Consider the following 18,582-nt stretch of genomic DNA (forward strand, 5'->3'; position numbering starts at 1 on the left):
ATGAAAAATCATGTATCCTGGCTGTTTTGTAAAGCACTCTTTTATAATATAGGCTATCAAACGAAACTCACAGTATATACAACCGCACTACCTTTGCCGTGGCACAGAACAGGAAGCCTTTACTTTTTTGCCAGCGGTGTGATTACAAATATGAATGAGTAACAGTATCAAATGAGGCCGTATTTACTTAGGAAAACAATATATTAAAAATGCTGTGTACTTTGAATCAGACCTTTAATAATAAAAATGTTATTTACCCAAAGAGCATTGAATACCGTACGCTGCCAAAGTTTCTTTTTTCTGTGTCGTTTTTGCATCCAAAACACCCGATCAGCTTAAAAACAAGAACGCTATAAAATGAAAAATGTAACTTCTATTTAAGAAATAGTTAAAGTTGTCTCATATGCTTTCATTCTCTAATTTGTTTGAGTAACATATACAAAATTAAGGTATTCACCAGCCACTTTGTTAGGTACACCTGTTCTAAATATCTAACTAGCCAATCACACCGATTAAGGCATGTAGAAACAGTCCAGATAGTCTGCTGGAGTTCAAACCAAGCATCTGACTGGGGAAGAAACATGATTTAAGACACTTTAAATTGTTATTTTCAGACTGGCTAGATTTTCCAACACAGCCATTTCTAGGATTTACAGAAGTCTAAAAAAGAGAAAATATCAAGAGAGTGGCCGCTCAGGTGAAAATCTAGCGAACAGGAAGGCAACAGTAAATTAAACAAAACAAAACAAAACAAAAGAAGTTATAACCAAGGTCTGCAGACAAGCATCTCTGAATACACAACACATCAACGCTTGTAGCAGATGGGTAACAACAGCAGAAGACTACACTGAGTCCTACTGGGTGAGTTAAAAACAGGAAACTGAGGCTACAAGTCACACAAGCTCAGCAAATTTGGACAAAATAAGACTGGAAAAGCATTGCGTGGTTGACAAGTCTGGGGGGTTACTGCATGTAAACACAACTGGTTCTCTTACAGAAAAAGCAATTAGTCTCAGTTTCAGAAATCTAATTTAATGATCGTCATTATGATGCATGCAAATGTTTAGTATTCTGTAGGAAATGGACCACCAGTTGACAAAAGCAAACTAAAAAAATGTTACTGAAGTTGCTTTGAAGGACAAAAAACTGATAAAAATGTTCAATTATTTCCCCAATTACCACAAGAGTGATGATATAAATGACAGATTACCTCTTATTTTTTATTCCAACATAACACTTGTTTTGCTGCACACAGAATTTTCATGGGAAGCTCTTTAATTTTATCATTTTTTGTTTTTCTCATTTGTTTATCTGAGCATTTATTCTTACTGGTGAATGGCGGTTGGTGAGGTTCAGGTTTTGACAAGCCCCTAACTGGACAATGAATAAAAACAAAATACCTTTTTAAATCCACAACATTTGAGCAAACCAGTTTAAACCAAGGTTTGGGTCTTAATAATATCTGTGCAAGCTGTCTCTGCATATTGAGGCACATTCTAGTCTGCCATATTTCGTGCATCAGGTGATGAGCGGAATCTTCTTCCTCCTCCCACTGTAACTGCAGTACCTGTTGCTTCCTGTGGGGGCACTCCATTCATCCGGCTCGTCACCCTGAATTTCACCGGCGGACCAGCACACAGCTTTCTCCACAGCACAAGTTACGATCCATTTCACCTAAAATGGACGCGGGATTCTTCCGCGTAAGTTCTTCAAACTTTTATCTTTGTATTTGGTATATTATTATTTAGCTGCATGTAGATCTATATACGTTTTATGGGATGGATGTTTCCTATGTGTCTTCAGTGAAGAGCCATGTAGCTAGCTAAACAGCGGTCAGGGCTTCGACTATCAACTGGGAGCCAACAGTCTCAGGATTTGCAATTAGTCTGCTTCACTTGATGTATTCTGGGAGTTGTTGCGTGTTCCCTATATTGATGTTTTCTGTCTTATAATTTATGAAAGTGTGTAACTTCTTACGTTAAAACCCCGTACGTGTTATTTTACAGACAAATTTACAGGAAATAGACGAGTCAAGTTAGCTAGCTAACTAAAGATGGCGCCCGGGCGGTGCATCGCTCCTGTCTCCATGAGCTAGTCACGACTGCTGCTGTGCTGGCCTTAGCAAGCCCTCCGTGTTTGCTGAATAATGACATTAATGTGTCTTTTAATATTCTGTCAATGTCAACTCCGCTGTCAGTCAAAGTAGCCTTCGGGCTGTGCCTATTATTAGCCTGTGCGTTCGCTTTCGAGGATTAAGCAAGTGGTTAGCATGGCTAATGCTAACCGACTGGTGTCAGTGTCGCCTGCGGCTCAGTTAGATGAGCTAAAAAGAACATGAAGTGGCGCTCTAGGGAACACACGTGTCTTAAGTATTTATTTTAAGACACGTTAGCTTGAGCAACGTAATGTTTTTCCATCTTAAACTTTGACTCTCGTTAATGTTATCGGTAAGTAAGACTGCTGTAACTAACATGGGCCCAATAGTGAGGAGTCTGTGCAGCTTGAGACTAAAAACACTGTTCGAGACGGGTTTCTGTTCTTCTCTGATTTGACATCTCCGATGAAAGCTGATCATCACGAATCCGCTGATGTTGGCTGTTATTTCTGCAGGGTACGAGTGCGGAGCAGGACAACCGCTTCAGCAACAAGCAGAAGAAACTGCTGAAGCAGCTGAAATTTGCAGAATGTTTGGACAAAAAGGTAACATTTGTTTTTACATTTTATTTTCTCAAATAATTGTTAAAAAAATCATGTTAAATAGTTATCTACAAACTTGTATCAACATGAGGCAGTTTATGGCAATCTGTGTAGCCTGGACATTCATACACCACAGGTATGAGGGTGTCTGTGAGAGACATTTTAATGGCCACCACCTCACCAGGCCTGTGATTAATGAGCTTAAGTCAGGTTTTTGTTTTGTTTTTTTTCTTAATCCGGTAGCAAAAAATAAAAGGTAAATGTTAATTTTTCTGTTAAATAGTCATTACTTTAACTTTGGTTTATTTATATATAACCTGTTTATATTTTTAGTCTCCACCCAAATGCCGTTTTTGATCCTTTGCAGGGGACTGCCTGGTCAGTAACAGGTGGGACAACAATTAATATACAGTGGGGCAAAAAAGTATTTAGTCAGCCACCGATTGTGCAAGTTCCCCCACTTAAAATGATGACAGAGGTCAGTAATTTGCACCAGAGGTACACTTCAACTGTGAGAGACAGAATGTGGAAAAAACAATCCATGAATCCACATGGTAGGATTTGTAAAGAATTTATTCGTAAATCAGGGTGGAAAATAAGTATTTGGTCACCTCAAACAAGGAAAATCTCTGGCTCTCACAGACCTGTAACGTCTTCTGTAAGAAGCTTTTCTGTCCCCCACTCGTTACCTGTATGAATGGCACCTGTTTGAACTCATCATCTGTATAAAAGACACCTGTCCACAGCCTCAAACAGTCAGACTCCAAACTCCGCCATGGCCAAGACCAAAGAGCTTTCGAAGGACACCAGGAAAAGTATTGTAGACCTGCACCAGACTGGGAAGAGTGAATCTACAATAGGCAAGCAGCTTGGTGTGAAAAAATCAACTGTGGGAGCAATCATCAGAAAATGGAAGACATACAAGACCACTGATAATCTCCCTCGATCTGGGGCTCCACGCAAGATCTCATCCCGTGGGGTCAAAATGATCATGAGAACGGTGAGCAAAGATCCCAGAACCACACGGGGGGACCTGGTGAATGACCTGCAGAGAGCTGGGACCAAAGTAACAAAGGTCACCATCAGTAACACACTACAACGGCAGGGAATCAAATCCCGCAGTGCCAGACGTGTTCCGCTGCTGAAGCCAGCGCATGTCCAGGCCCATCTGAAGAGAGCACATGGATGATACAGCAGAGGATTGGGAGAATGTCATGTGGTCAGATGAAACCAAAGTAGAACTTTTTGGTATAAACTCAACTCGTCGTGTTTGGAGGAAGAAGAATACTGAGTTGCATCCCAAGAACACCATACCTACTGTGAAGCATGGGGGTGGAAACATGATGCTATGGGGCTGTTTTTCTGCCAAGGGGACAGGACGACTGATCCGTGTTAAGGACAGGATGAATGGGGCCATGTATCGTGAGATTTTGAGCCAAAACCTCCTTCCATCAGTGAGAACTTTGAAGATGAAACGAGGCTGGGTCTTCCAACATGACAATGATCCAAAACACACCGCCCGGGGAACAAAGGAGTGGCTCCGTAAGAAGCATTTGAAAGTCCTGGAGTGGCCTAGCCAGTCTCCAGACCTCAACCCCATAGAAAATCTGTGGCGGGAGTTGAAAGTCCGTGTTGCTCGGCGACAGCCCCAAAACATCACTGCTCTCGAGAAGATCTGCATGGAGGAATGGGCCAAAATACCAGCTACTGTGTGTGCAAACCTGGTAAAGACCTATAGTAAACGTTTGACCTCTGTTATTGCCAACAAAGGTTATGTTACAAAGTATTGAGTTGTATTTTTGTTATTGACCAAATACTTATTTTCCACCCTGATTTACGAATAAATTCTTTACAAATCCTACCATGTGGATTCATGGATTTTTTTTTTCACATTCTGTCTCTCACAGTTGAAGTGTACCTCTGGTGCAAATTACTGACCTCTGTCATCATTTTAGGTGGGGGAACTTGCACAATCGGTGGCTGACTAAATACTTTTTTGCCCCACTGTAGTTGAGTAACATTTAAGGAAAGCCACAAAAGTTTTTGATTTAAAGTCCTTCTTTTTTTGTCACTGTAACTTCTTAAAAAGACACAAAGAAGTGACAGTGCGGTTGAGGGTAGGACGCCATCTAGAGCGCACCACATTTGAATAAAAGTGATTATTGCAACACGTTATCACTTATAAGGAAAACTTGACACATGACATTTTAAAAGCAGATCTTAAAAGAGCCAAATGTGTGATCAGTTGCTACATTAACGTTAAGCATTGTTTGTATTTGTCTTCTGTCTGTGTATTTTTATTTGTATATCACATATCAGATTCATGTTACTTGCCCAGTGGCTTCTAAAGAAAATGAGCTTTTTTTTGATAAATTCTGGCATGTGTAAGTTTTGTATTATTTTGGATTGATGACCACTAAGTTGTTCCATGGTCCACACATGGTTACACATTGGTCTTAACAAGCAAAAGATCCCAGGTTCTTCAACATAACGACTGACCCATGACGTCCATTAATATAAAGCGTCAGAGTCAGATAAAAACAATTTTAAGGTGCGACGAGATAAAAATTAAACTGGATCCCAAAAGGGAACTTTTTTTGTACAACATCTAAAAGTTAAGACAAGTACAACAAACATAAAACCAGACAGCTTTATAGAGTAGAATGATACATTTGGTAAAGTAAATGTAATATGGCAAAACTAATATCTTGCGTTAAATTAAATTAAAAATAAATACAGTAAAATATAGATTTATGCAGAAATATAAAGCCGAGCTTTGTGCTACGTTTTTCCCCCCAAAGCCATCCGTGGTGAGAAAATGTTAAATCTTTTGTTTGACAAAAAAGGTTTTTAAATTTACCTTGTATGATTTTTAAATATGTAAGTCAGATCTTTTAAGGACAGTAAAGCTTTTTTTCTTCTTTATTTAAATCCTTGCCATAGATAAATCACTGTGTTGTGTCTTGTGGGATTTGTGTGTAATCTATTTAGTTGTCAGACAGAGTGAAATGGACAGGTTTTTGTCAGATAACACAATCGCTTTGTGCTCTGATTGCATTTTGTGCCCATTTTGAGCCAGGAAAATCCATGTTACATAATAATATATTTATAACAAAGCAAAAAAAATACCGTATTTCCCGGACTACAAAGCGCACCTAAATATTAGCCGCACAAGCTAAAATCAGGGGAAAATCCTGTTTTGTACATACATTAGTCGCACCTGACCAAAAGCCGCAGGTGTTTCAATGTTGACTTATCATATGTAAGAGAATATGCACAAAGGGAATTGTCAGGAAAGAGATGGCTGTTTGGAGACATCACTTTTATTAATATTTTGAAAAACAAGTTATGGGTACATATTTGCACATGTAGTACATAACAGTAGCCTACAGCACACCAGAAAAATAGATTCGGACTACCTTTTAGGCTCAGGTGCAGTGACACAGCTTTAACAAGAAGAAAAGTCAGTCATTCACCACCATCTTTCTCTTCTTCCTGCGCACTAAAACCACCAAAGTCCTCTTCTCCAGTGTCGGATACAAACAGGCTCATGATGGCTTCGTCATCCACTCTTCTTCTCTCCTTCGTTGTCACTTTCAAAACCAAAGAAATCCTCATTGTCAGTGTCAGAGTCGAACACCCTCAGAAGGGCCGTGGCGGTGTCCTCCTCTCCATCATGCAGCAGTCCAGCCCTTCAAAATCCGTTGGTGATCGTGGATGTTTTCACACTTTTCCACGCTGTCAGAATCCACCGGTGGAGTTGGGCATAACTTGCTTTTTGGGCATAACTTGCAAGTTTATCGCCGCTCATCATCCACGCCTCCCGCTGAATGCGTAGCGCTACTTTGAAGTTTGTTTTTCGCGCTACTTCGTACGGCACTACGTTGCCTGGCGGACGGACATGTGACTAACATACCACTCTTGAACCCCGATCCTTCCGCCAGGCAACGTAGTGCCGTACAACAGCGGAACACACAAAACAAATCGTCTTACGATATGACAAAAATCACGGACAATCCATAGAAAAGCCGCACCTGACTAAAAGCCGCAGGGTTCAAAGCTTGTGCAAAAAGTAGCGGCTTATAGCCCGACATTTACGGTAGTTAAAAACGACTTACTAAATCTGGCTACAAAACAGAATCGCAAATATCAGATGGAATTAAAGCAGCTGTGTATAAAACAGTGTGAGCTGGCAGCGCAGGGTTGAAATAAACCGTTAAGATGAGAGAAGAGACAAAACGTTATGAAAGATATCTTGTATCTGTACAGGTGCATATAAACAGGTGCTGCTGTTTCTCATCACTAACGGTCTGTTTCACGCTCAGGTGGACATGACCAAAGTGAACCTAGAAGTCATCAAACCTTGGATTACGCAGCGAGTCACTGAGATTTTGGGGTTCGAGGATGACGTCGTCATAGAGTTCATATTTAACCAGCTTGAGGAGAAGGTAATGTCTTTAATCGTGTTTATTTTTTGTTCTTTCAGAACTGTCATATATTGAAGGGCATTGCTTAGTACTTAGTCAGTAAGAACGATATAAGCAAATAATTACACGTCCTAGTCAAACTGAGATTGAATGGGAAAAGTAACAGTTGGTGTAAGACTGATTTATAATGACATTACCATGTTTTGCTGTTATGTGACAAAGTGCCTTTATCCAGCAGTCTTCTAATGATGATGTGATTTATGATTTAAAAGGCCTGAACCAATATGGATGTTATACCTTGCATCAGAAGTATAGCACCAACACCTAATTAGCTCTCTCCTGAGCCCAAAGTCACTGAGCCCAACTCTCCCTTCATGATGCAGTGTGTGGTTTGAGGTGAGTTATATGCAGGGATCACCTATATCATGTCAGTGAAAGAAACGCCTAAAAAAAATAAATCAATTAAAAAAAATGCCATAATCATATTCTTTGTAGGTGTTGACAGCCCATCGGTAGACTGCCCAACTCTCTTTAAACGTAACAGGAGGTACAGGCTCAAAACAGGACATAAAAGGGCTGAAACAGCCTGATTTTCTGTACTTTCTACCAATTGGGTTATCACGCAAAACTGAAAAGTATTGTCTCACTGGCCACCTCTGATTGCAAGTTTTTACTGTCTTTTGCACTCTGTTGAGTGTGGTCAGAAGTGTTTTCGCTTTCACTTGTTACCACACAAAACAGTCATGTGAGGGTGTCAAGAACACAAGTGTTATAACGTCACTGCAGCAAGTTGAGAACTTCAACCTCTGGAGGTCAGCATAAACCTCGTAAGAAACAATACTTTTCAACTTGGTTTTAAGTTAGTACAAGTTCACTTATTTTCTACAAAACCCCTCTTAACAGTAAACCTGTAATATTGTAGATCCTATTTTTGTAGACTAAAGTGTACATTCACTCCAGGCTGTTTTATTTTAAGCATTATGTCCAGCTGTTTTCCTTTCCATAAACTCTACTCTGTCCCACTGATAGATCAAAGCATGTAAGATGTCTGGAACTTGGGTAACTTCCATTGCACAGACATACTTTATAAAACAGGAAACATTTCAGATAATTTATACTCTGTATTTGTAATTACCATACTGTCAGTGTACTCGTATATTTTTTGAATGCAAGTTTTGATTTCAGTGCCATTTATCTTCGTTTATGGCTCGTTATTCTAAGAAAATCCAGATGTATGTATTTTCATATTTTATGTCGCCAGCATCACACATGTGTATTATTTTTTACTTATTATTTTATCTTTTACTTGCCAGTGGGTGGGCTGTTTGAGCTAAATTTAAAGGGTACTGTTGCATAATGGAAAACAGTTGATACAGTTAATGAGATTACGCTATCTCACAATCATTCTATCAGTTGTTGAAATAAAACTCAGTTTTTGTGTAACTGTGTACTCATTATTGCTTGTTCGTCTCTTGCAATTTAGATAAATGATATAACATTAAGCTCATGGTGGTTGAGTCTCAAGCAGTAGGGAGGCGGAAGCAAGCCAAGGGAGCTCCGTGCCCACTGATCCCACGGGACTCACTGAAGACACCGGAACTGTACTTGCAGTGTTGGGTTTTAATGCACTCTGTATTGTGGCTGTTTGTTTACCTCCTGAAGTGTAGACGGTGGGGAGACTGGAAAGCAAGGGGTGGGTAGCGGCCAAGGGGATGTATGGTAGTGGGCTAGCACTGAAGAAATCAAATTATACTACAATTTCTTTGTATTATGGGAGGTTTTGTTTTCTTCTTTTTATATTTTGTTATGGTAGATTGTAAATCTAGGGCAGCAGAATTGCATGCTGTGTTTATTTTATTTCTTTAACATCATTAGATGTGTCTCCCCTCAGCTAGCTCACAATCTCAGTTTCCTGAGTTTGTGAGTACAATTTAAATCAGTCTCATTTTTGTAGGTTGAGTCTAATATTGGATCCAGGGATGTTAAATAGCCTAGTCAGTGTCTTACATGTTTTTAAGATGGTTATCTAAATAGTCTGAGGTATAAATTTATAGAGGAGTAGAAGGTAGGGAGCCCCGTTTGTGGGACCCTACCCCCCCTTGCTGTTTGGTCTTCAAGTATTTCAATGGCTACGTTTTTGTTTTTTCTCTCCTCCCTTCATGTGTGTGTTGCAGCACCCGGATAGCAAGATGATGCAGATCAACCTGACTGGCTTTCTGAACGGGAAGAACGCCCGGGAGTTTATGAAGGACCTCTGGCCCCTGCTGCTGAGCGCCCAGGAGAACATTGCGGGCATCCCATCAGCTTTTCTGGAACAGAAGAAAGAGGAAATCAAACAGAGACAGGTGAGTTTTTCTAAATGGTGGAAGCGGGGATGGGCAAGATCACGCTGAGCTTGGTGGCTTTCCATTTATCTTTTTTTGAAAGTGTGTCATACAAGACTTTTTTTCTTTTTTTGGGTGGGGGGGTGGCTTTTGTTGTGTTTGCACAGCTGCTCCTCAACAAATTACATGTAGGAGGGGACCTGTAGCACAGACACGGGAATATAATGGTGTAAAATAAGTATTGACAAATTGCAGTAATAAGACCCCTTTTCTGTTAAAAAAAACTCTATAAAATATATCATGTTGAACTCAGTAATTATTTAAAAATAGGAGCAAAATGATTCATCTCTCATTGATCTGTTTCTGGCAGATTGAACAGGAGAAACTTGCTTCTCTGAAGAAGGTGGATGAGGAAAAGAAGGAAAAGGACCTTAGAGAACGGGCTCAGTCAAAGAGCCCCAGGCGGTACGATTATTTTCATTTTGAGACCCATAGATGGAACTACAGCTTGTGAATTCGTTGTAGAACATGCAAACCTCTTGTATTTGCCTCTCTGGCCAGACGGAAAACGAGGTCACCATCGCCGCGAAGGAGGTCGCCATCACCACGGAGGAGGTCACCAGCGAAGCGGGAAAGGAAACGCAGCCCCTCACGCTCACCAAGGCGCAAACAAGCTAGTCCAGTTGGTGGCAGTTCACCCCCTCCGCCCCTGATGCAGCTGTCCACAAAATCTTCAGAGGAGCCAGTAGAACCAGATACTTCAGGAAGAGCTGTGCCAGAGGCAGTCGTCCAAGAAGCTTCTTCCACCTGGTTTGTGGAATTCTTGCTTTTATTTGAAGTGGGCATTTAGTTGGACTGGTATTATTTAGAACTTAAGACATTTAAATACTTTTCTTTTGCAGTGAGACAGTTGTGGAAGTAGTGAAAGCCGACTCTGTGAATGAAGTCAAAGAACAGTCGCCAGAGAAAACCCTTAAGAAAGAAGAGAGACCGAGGTCACGAGAAAGGGAGAAGGACACGAGGAGGGAAAGACACCATCGCTCACGCTCTCATTCTCGTTCTCGCAGACGCCGCTCGCGCTCTAGGTGATTTGACGTGTGGCTTTAACTTAAACTTTCATTATGAAAAATCAAAGTCTGTAAAGGAGTTTTCTATATTTGCTGATTCTCTACCCAATCAGATCGTACTCCCCTCGCAGAAGACAAAGTCCCAGAAGGAGAATGTCTCCTCGTCGTAGGAGCCCTCCTAGACGTGCGCCAGCTAGCTCCAGGCACAGACCCAGGCGTTCCCCCGTCCGCAGGTCGGCATATTTATTTATTTTTTTGTATTGGCATGGATTTAATATTTTACTTCATGTTGTCTGTGGTATACAGACGCCTTTAAGCCTTTTTTTTTGTCCTACAGGAGGCGCTCCCGCTCTGCTTCATCCTCTGGTAGCAGCTCATCAGGCTCTCGCTCGCCTAAAAAAGCAGTGAAAAGAATATCTACCACACCACCCCGAAAACAGGTCCATCATCCTGATACTTCCATTAGTCCCACAGGCAAGAACAGACGATCACCGTCTCCACGAGCTAGAAGGGGCCGGGGCTCTCCTTCCCCACCCAGATCATCAGGTGTGCTTCAGTTCCTCCTTTGTACATTATATTAAAATATTTTTACCTATGAAAACATTTGAAGACTTTATGCTTCTTCTGCACAACCAATGTTGGATTCCAATGTTAAACTTAATGAGTATCTCTAAGCTCGTTGCTGTTATTTTAATAAATCTGTGACAAGTGCATATAATTTTTGCTGTGCATTGTTTTTCAGGGTTTAAGAGAAAACAAGGAGGAAGGGCTGATTCTCCCCCTGACAACGTCAAGCCCAGACCATCTGAAGGCTCCGACTCGGGTAAGTGTAAAACGTGTTAAAGAACCATGCTGCCTTTCACCTCACGGATCTCGAAATATGGTGACTGTTTAACACTTTAACTCATCACTTTGCGCCCTGTGCAGTTACTGTGGCTTTCAGCAGGATGTACATGTTCACTTGTCATGCTTGTGCACCGTATTGTGTACTTGGAGAGCTTAGTTGTAATTATTCTCATTGAGAAATTTAATTTACCAACACATAGTTGGGTACTTGTGTGAAATTCTCAGCATTCCCAAGCCTCAGCCTTTGGCTTGCTCCCACACTGAGAAGGCTGAGTCTGTGTAACCTGAAGGATCTCTTTACAGGGTGAAGCTGAGCCACCAGAACTGTTAAGAAACTGTGTGCTAATGCAAGGGGAAACTATAAATGTTGTAACATGATGACAGACCAAGCATCACAGCTATAAGTCTGTCTTCTGTAATACTTGTAGCATTTCCTTGGCAGTCTGTTTCCGGCTTTGCTAACACTGATGGGACACTCAATGCTCTGCATTTCAGAGGAGGATAAAAATGAGAAAGGGGCAACAGCAGATTCGGTGCAACAGCGACGTCAGTATCGCAGGCAGAACCGACAATCGTCTTCAGGTTAAAAGCGTTTTTATCCCCGTTCTTTCTTTTCCCATACCCCCGCCCCTCTCTCTTTAACGAGTCTGTCCATGTCATCTTGCACTCATCGTCTCATGGACTTTTGAAGCTGTGTCCTAACCCCAACCTTGGTGTTTTTTCCCTGACCGCATACTGCCAAGGCTTCGCTGAAGCAGCTCTTGATGTCATTTGTTTGTGTGGTTTCAGAAACGGGGTCTTCATCCTCAGAAGATGAGGCGCCCAAGAGGGCAACAGGAGGGTCAGGTGCCAGAAATGGTGAGGTCAGGAGGAGGCGCAGTCGTACACAGTCTCCTCGAAGGCGACACAGGGATCCCTCCCCGAGGTCAGATAACACAGTATTTACACATTATCTGACTTTTATTATCTCACTTTAACCTCGAAGTCTTAATAGTTTGTGCTCTGCTTATATTGTTTGTATGTATTAATTTTATTCCTCTGCGCCGACAGAGGCCTACTCAGGGCCAGACAGTGTTACGTTAAGTACAGTGTATCACTATCCGCCCACTTTCATCCATAATGTGGCACAAATGGAGCTGCGTGGGTGCTGCTCTTCCTAAAAGTGGATGTTTATTTTCCACATAACATAGTAACGTAGGCTGTACTAGCTGGAGAGCACTGGATCACAGTCTGTGTTGTTCATAGAACAGCTAATATCTTTTTTTTTTCTCTTTTTTTTTAAGTCTTGCTCATTGTGCTCGTGCCTGGCAGTGGGCCAGTCTCGACCCTGGGCTTTGCAGTACTGTGGCTGAAGCTGACTTGCAGTCAAATCTAAGTTAAAGATTGTGACGCAATTTTTACATTAAGAATTTGTAGCTTTTTTGTCACTGGCAGTTATTTACTGTTGTGTGTGTGTGTGTGTGTGTGTGTGTGTGTGTGTGTGTATATATATTTTAATCCAGTGATTGCTTTAGTTTGGCCAGTGAATCCTTTATTACCAAATTCCTTCAAGGTCTGTATAACAAATGTGTTGACTCTTTACAGACCTTGAATAAAGCTGCAGCTTGTCTAGTTATGGGAGGCGGGCGGCCACAAGTTGGTGACTCTGATTTTGTTTTTTCCTTGCAGGAAAAGACGCTCTCCATCTCCAGTACGCAGACGTCGCACCCCTACTCCTCCTCGGCGTCGCAGATCTCCCTCTCCTCCTCAAAGACGCAGGTATAAGAATGTTTCCTTTTAAATTTAGACAAATGATCTCTCCAAACTTCTGTGTTGCAAACAGACTCCTGGGCAATAGCATGTGTTTCATACAGGAGTCATTGTTCCTGTCTTGTGGTTTTTATGAAATACTTAAAATTTTATGAATTACTTACCAATTTTAAAGTATTTCCTAAAGGTTGTATTTCCTGCTTCACAGGTCTCCTTCCCCACCACCCCGTCGTAGATCTCCATCCCCCAGACGATATTCTCCCCCTATCCAACGTCGCTACAGTCCTTCACCTTTGCCCTCTCAGAAAAGGAAACTGTCTAACTCGCCAATGAAACGCTCTTCACCGGCTACCAAGCGACGTCCCTCCAGATCCCCCAGACATAGAAGCTCTCCTCCTCCAAGAAGACGATCCCCTCCCTCCTCGACATCTCCACCCAGACACAGGAGGAGCCCCATGCTGCCACCTGGGCGGCGAAGCAGAGATGCTCGATCCCCTGTTGCGGCATCCAGACGCCTCTCCCCATCCCCTGCAAACCGCAGTCACGCTGTTAGAGGATCCACAACCCCCCCACGGCGCTATGAAACCTTGAGCACATCTCCGTCTAACCAGCGCAGACAGCAGTCACCTCCACACAATAAAGTCATCCGCAGAGTTTCACGCACCCCAGAACGCCGTGACAACCAGAGGTAGGGATCACTTATGTATCAGACAGAACAGCGTTTCAATTTCTGTTTACCTGTGACATTTTTGTGTGCCAATTATCTGATGTCACCTGTGTCATCTCTCTCAGACCATCTCCAAGCCCTCAGCCTATAAGAAGAGCGTCCTCCAGATCTGTTTCCCCTGAACCAGCAGCTCAGAAACGTCCGACTCAAGCATCCGCCTCCCCCTCCCCGTCTCGCTCTGCCAGTGCGTCTCCACCACCAGCCAAGAAAGCCAGCAGCGGTTCTGGAAGTCGATCTCCAAGCAAGGTTTGAGCTTATTCGCAGATATAAAAAAAAAAACAATTTGAAATTTTTTTTTTTTAATGAAGGATGGTGGGGGTTAATGGTCTAACTGTTAAAATCTGTGCACGCCAATCATGGCAAGTTATAGCCTCAGGAAGTTGAACTTTTGCAGCATTGTTAAAAGGAAATGTCATCATATATGTTCAGTGTTTTTAAAACTTGAAACTGTAAATTCTAAATTCCTCCAACAGAAACACATTAACTGTAAGCTGAGCTGCAGCACCGTTGCCATAATCCTTCTCTTAACTTTGTGTTGATATAAACATGCTTCATGCTTGTGTCGTCAAGTTCTGATGTTTCTCTTTCAGACTTCGGATGTTGATGGCGGTGCAAAGAAAAAGAAGAAGAAGAAGGAAAAGAAACACAAGAAGGAGAAGAAGCATAAAAAGCACAAGAAGCATAAGAAGGAGAAGAGCAGTAGTGCTGCTGTGACTGGAGACACACAGGAGAACCAGGCTGCAGAGGAGGACAGAGATTCCAGAAAGGTAACATCAGTTTCCCCTCTGTCTGATTTCTGTTCGGTACAACAGCGGATATAGGTCGTTGAGTAAATGATGCGTTGTTGTTGTTTAGGAATCGGACAGTGACGTGGAAAACACCTTGGATGATCTGGAAAAGCACCTTAGAGAGAAAGCGCTGCGCTCCATGAGGAAGGCCCAGATGTCTCCATCACAGATGTCCTGAAAGCAAGCGGCTCTCACTCGTGAATTTTCCAATCACTCTTGATGTTTGTCATCAACCTGGTTCAGCTTTAGAATGTACAAATTGTTAAACCTTGACTTTTGTGTTTCTTTTTACTGGTTTGGTACATTCTGAAGGGTTTGATTTGTTGGTTAGTGTATTATCTGAACTGTAAAGAATCTTGTGATGTTCATAATTTTAATTTGTCAGCAGGGAAACAAGTTAGGCTCAGAGGTTTTGATTTGGGCAGGTTAAATATTATTTCCACAGCCTACAGTAGATTCTGTTGAGAAATGATTGCATGTGCAGTGATTGTCTCTGATGTGCATGAACCACTGACCTTATGAAGTATAGGTAACTATACAGTAACATACAGTTACTTTTGCCTTTTAGTTGTGAGAGACGGCTGTGTCCACTATTAAAGAGGCTGTAACGGAACCTTTTGTCCCATATTGTAACTTAATAGAGGTTTCGGCATCATTTAACCTGCTTATTTTTGAGTTTTAAATTCTTGTTTGAAGACTATGTGATACCTGCTTTGTTTTTTTTTTGTTTTTGTTTTTTTTCTTTTCCCAAACCGATAGATGATGCAGTTTGTGTTGACACTCTTGTACCAAGCTAATCTCTGTGGGACTGCTAATAGTATCTTTGTATTTAGTAATTTTGCCTCTTGTCATCTTGTCCTTTCAGAATTAAAACCTTTTTTATAGGATTAATGGTTTTGGAACATTTTGTCATTCTTTTTGGTTGTAATAAAATGTTGTAGAAAAGAATCTAAAAAGGGATTATTATTATTCTCCTCATTATTATTATTATTATTATTATTATTATTATTATTATTATTATTATTATTGTTGTTGTTGTTATTTGTTTTATTTGTTTGGAAACATAGGCTGCTGTCAGGACAAGCAGCAAAAATGCTAGTTTCTATTTTCTGTACGTAATCAAAAGTGCAATTGCCAAACATTTTTGTGTCAAATCAGTAAAATTCTGTTAAATCCATCTTAAAGGACAAACATTTTTGGAATAAGGTTCTGTATAAGGCCTGAGTTCGTTTAGCTTAGATTTAATTTGAAAACAGTTCTATATTATGTAATGTATGAGATCAAATTTAAGAAGCCGTGAGCTTAACAAACATACAGCACTGAACTCATTTAGACAGCTAAGTAACTTCTGACATTTGAATATTCTTCAGGAATTGTTCTCTGGGCTTTTGAGGGACATGCAAAGCTCTTGTTTGGATGTTGTCTGCCTTAAGATGAGCCCACACTGCTTCAGTAATGTTGAGGTCTGGGCTCTGGAGACCAATCCATGACCGGTCATGTTACATCGTGTGATTGAGATAGATATAGATAGATAGATATATCTTTTTTATTTATTAAATCCAGATATGATCTTAGTGCGCTGTCAGTGTGTTTGGGATCATTGTGACTTTGAAATGAAGCTGTAAACAGACTCGTTCCAGTATTTTATGCTGGATCAAAATTGGAAGACGTTTAGATCTTCTATCAATTTTGACATGATCCCCAAACTATGAGGCGTTGCACCATGTTTTACAGATGGCTGCAGACTCACTGTTGTACCTGTATCGTCCACTTTCATAACACACACACCATGCTGTTTTATGAACTTAATGGTTTTCAGATAATAGCTGTTTAGGAATCACTGTCAGTAAATTGTGCTATCTTTTGTCATTTTTCATTGATTGTATTAAAGAAGTGTTTATTTTTTTAATGCAAAGTTCCTAAAGATCCAATTTAAAATGGGTTCTTTGTTAAGTTGTCTGTGAAATGTGGACACAACACTGGTTCATCCCTTGAGTTAGCCTTTTTTATACTCGAACAATTCATAAGGTCTAACAAACAAAAGGATTGGACTGAAAACGAGTCAAAAAACAGCCAAAGAAAAGCTTTGAAAGATCAAAGCTGAACACCACTTTAAAAAAAAAATTACAAGTCTGGCTCTTTGGAAGCTAAATTTAAGGAAGTTTGGGGTGGTAACAAACATTTGCACAGTAGTAGATGTAGACTTCAGTGCAGATGCAGGAGACACCTCCCTCAGAACGTGTATTTACCCCCAGGCAGATTTGCCTAAAGAAAAAGTACTATACCATTACTCAGCAAAGCAACAATTTCTCTGACTGGGTGGATCTCTAACTGCCTGAAATATGATTGTGAATTATGAGCTTCTACCACCACTGACATTTTGTGGTAAATGTCATTATCTCCACCACACACATACAGTGTTGTGATCTCAGCAGCACGTCTCCTCCTCATGATGGCTTCCATATGTTGCAGGTTCATGACGATGAAAAACGCTAAAAGGAAAAAGAGGGAGGTCCTTTTTTAAAAATAAGAAAATCTGTGAAAAAAGTAAAGTTCATGATGGAAGGGGCTTGTGGAACAACCCAAAGTAACAGTTTTCTGCATAATTTTATCAGTCTCTCACATTGTTATGGAGGAATTTTACTCTACTCTTCTTAACATTGCTTCAGTTCATTGAGGTTTGCAATCACCACAGCATTTTAGTCAGGTCAGAACTTTGACTGGGCCCTAATTCCTTTCATTCCAATGTGTTTGAGCTTTAACTTTTGGACAGATGGCCTCATATCTGACTCTAGAATACTTTGGTACATAGAGGAGTTTGTTTTCAACTCAGAAACTCCGAGGTGCCCCGATCCTGTGGCTGTAAAATAAGTGCAAATCATCACCTTTTCATTCTTTTTTTAGAGAGAGAAGTTTTCTCCATTCATACTTTTTTACTATTTTTCTAATTTTACTGTCATGATTTTTAACATTTAACATGCTAACTGAGGCCTGAAGAGTCTGAGACGTAGTGCTTGTGTAATGTCTCTCAGTACTACACCGTCTGACCTTTGGGTAAATTTGTTGGGATTTCCTAACCTGGCAAAATTGTAGCATTATGTTAACACATGCATGAATGTGTCAGACCAGCAGGCTGCAAAAGCTTCTGCTCTTTTGCAGATGATCAGTTAACCAAGTAGATTTGATTACCTGGCTTCCACTTATCCTCCTAATTCCTAAGGAAACAATGATTTTTTTTTCATAGGACTGCATAGAATCCCTAACAAGAATTTTGTGACTCTAGGTTCTGCTTGATTTTTTAAAAATATCATTAAGATTAAGTCCAAGGTTTAGTTTTTCCTCACCCAGAACTCTGATAACTCAACATCAGTGAAGAGTCCTTTATTGAACGACCTGTTCATAAAAGCAGTTTCTGTATAGAAAAACTGCTTCTCGAGTCAGCAGCAGAACTTTGAATTTGACTGATTTCTCTAAAACTTAATGCCTTCTTTCAAGCAGCAATGCCTGCAGCTTACAATAAAACAGAATAGACCCAAATATTTAAATAAGATAAAAAGTAAGCTGAAATTAAAATAAAGGAAAAATTATTAAATTAAATTATTTTATTATTATATAATTTTTTAAAAAGGAAAATATTTAAAAATTTAAAAAATGTATTTAAATGTATATTTACAACAAAGGAAAGGATTCTGACTTTTTTCTCAGAATTTAGGAAAAGAAGAAGAAAAAAGACGTGCCCACTTTTTTTTCCCCAGTGGCCCTAATCCTCTTCTGTAATAGATAGATAGATAGATAGATAGATAGATAGATAGATAGATAGATAGATAGATAGATAGATATAACTATTATTTCAACTGACTTACTGAATGTTAAAAACAAACAAACAATGATACTACTTTTTTATGGTGCCTGTGCCACCCCTATGAAAGTCCTGGAAACGCCCCTGCGTTTTACTGG

At 40.5% G+C, this 18,582-nt stretch overlaps 1 protein-coding gene across 4 annotated transcripts; it reads left to right on the forward strand.

The window, feature by feature from the left end:
- Positions 1–1,568: 1,568 nt before the first annotated feature.
- On the forward strand, positions 1,569–15,516 carry srrm1 (serine/arginine repetitive matrix 1). Of its 4 annotated transcripts, XM_080871031.1 has the most exons (17): positions 1,569–1,700; positions 2,611–2,700; positions 7,023–7,145; positions 9,299–9,469; positions 9,819–9,913; positions 10,010–10,258; positions 10,351–10,533; positions 10,629–10,748; positions 10,853–11,061; positions 11,258–11,338; positions 11,857–11,943; positions 12,151–12,286; positions 13,030–13,119; positions 13,319–13,798; positions 13,903–14,083; positions 14,428–14,604; positions 14,693–15,516. In XM_080871031.1, the coding sequence occupies exons 1-17, from the start codon at positions 1,680–1,682 to the stop codon at positions 14,801–14,803; spliced, it is 2,604 nt and encodes an 867-aa protein (XP_080727157.1). In that variant the 5' UTR covers positions 1,569–1,679; the 3' UTR covers positions 14,804–15,516. The 4 variants fall into 4 exon arrangements, with proteins under 4 accessions (XP_080727157.1, XP_080727160.1, XP_080727158.1 ...); XM_080871034.1 differs by lacking the exons at positions 1,569–1,700; positions 2,611–2,700 and adding an exon at positions 7,397–7,520; XM_080871032.1 differs by lacking the exons at positions 1,569–1,700; positions 2,611–2,700 and having other exon boundaries at positions 7,397–9,469.
- The last annotated feature ends 3,066 nt before the right edge of the window (positions 15,517–18,582 follow it).

This window comes from Rhamphochromis sp. 'chilingali' (genome assembly GCF_963969265.1).
Source record: "Rhamphochromis sp. 'chilingali' genome assembly, chromosome: 21".
NCBI lineage: Eukaryota > Metazoa > Chordata > Actinopteri > Cichliformes > Cichlidae > Rhamphochromis > Rhamphochromis sp. 'chilingali'.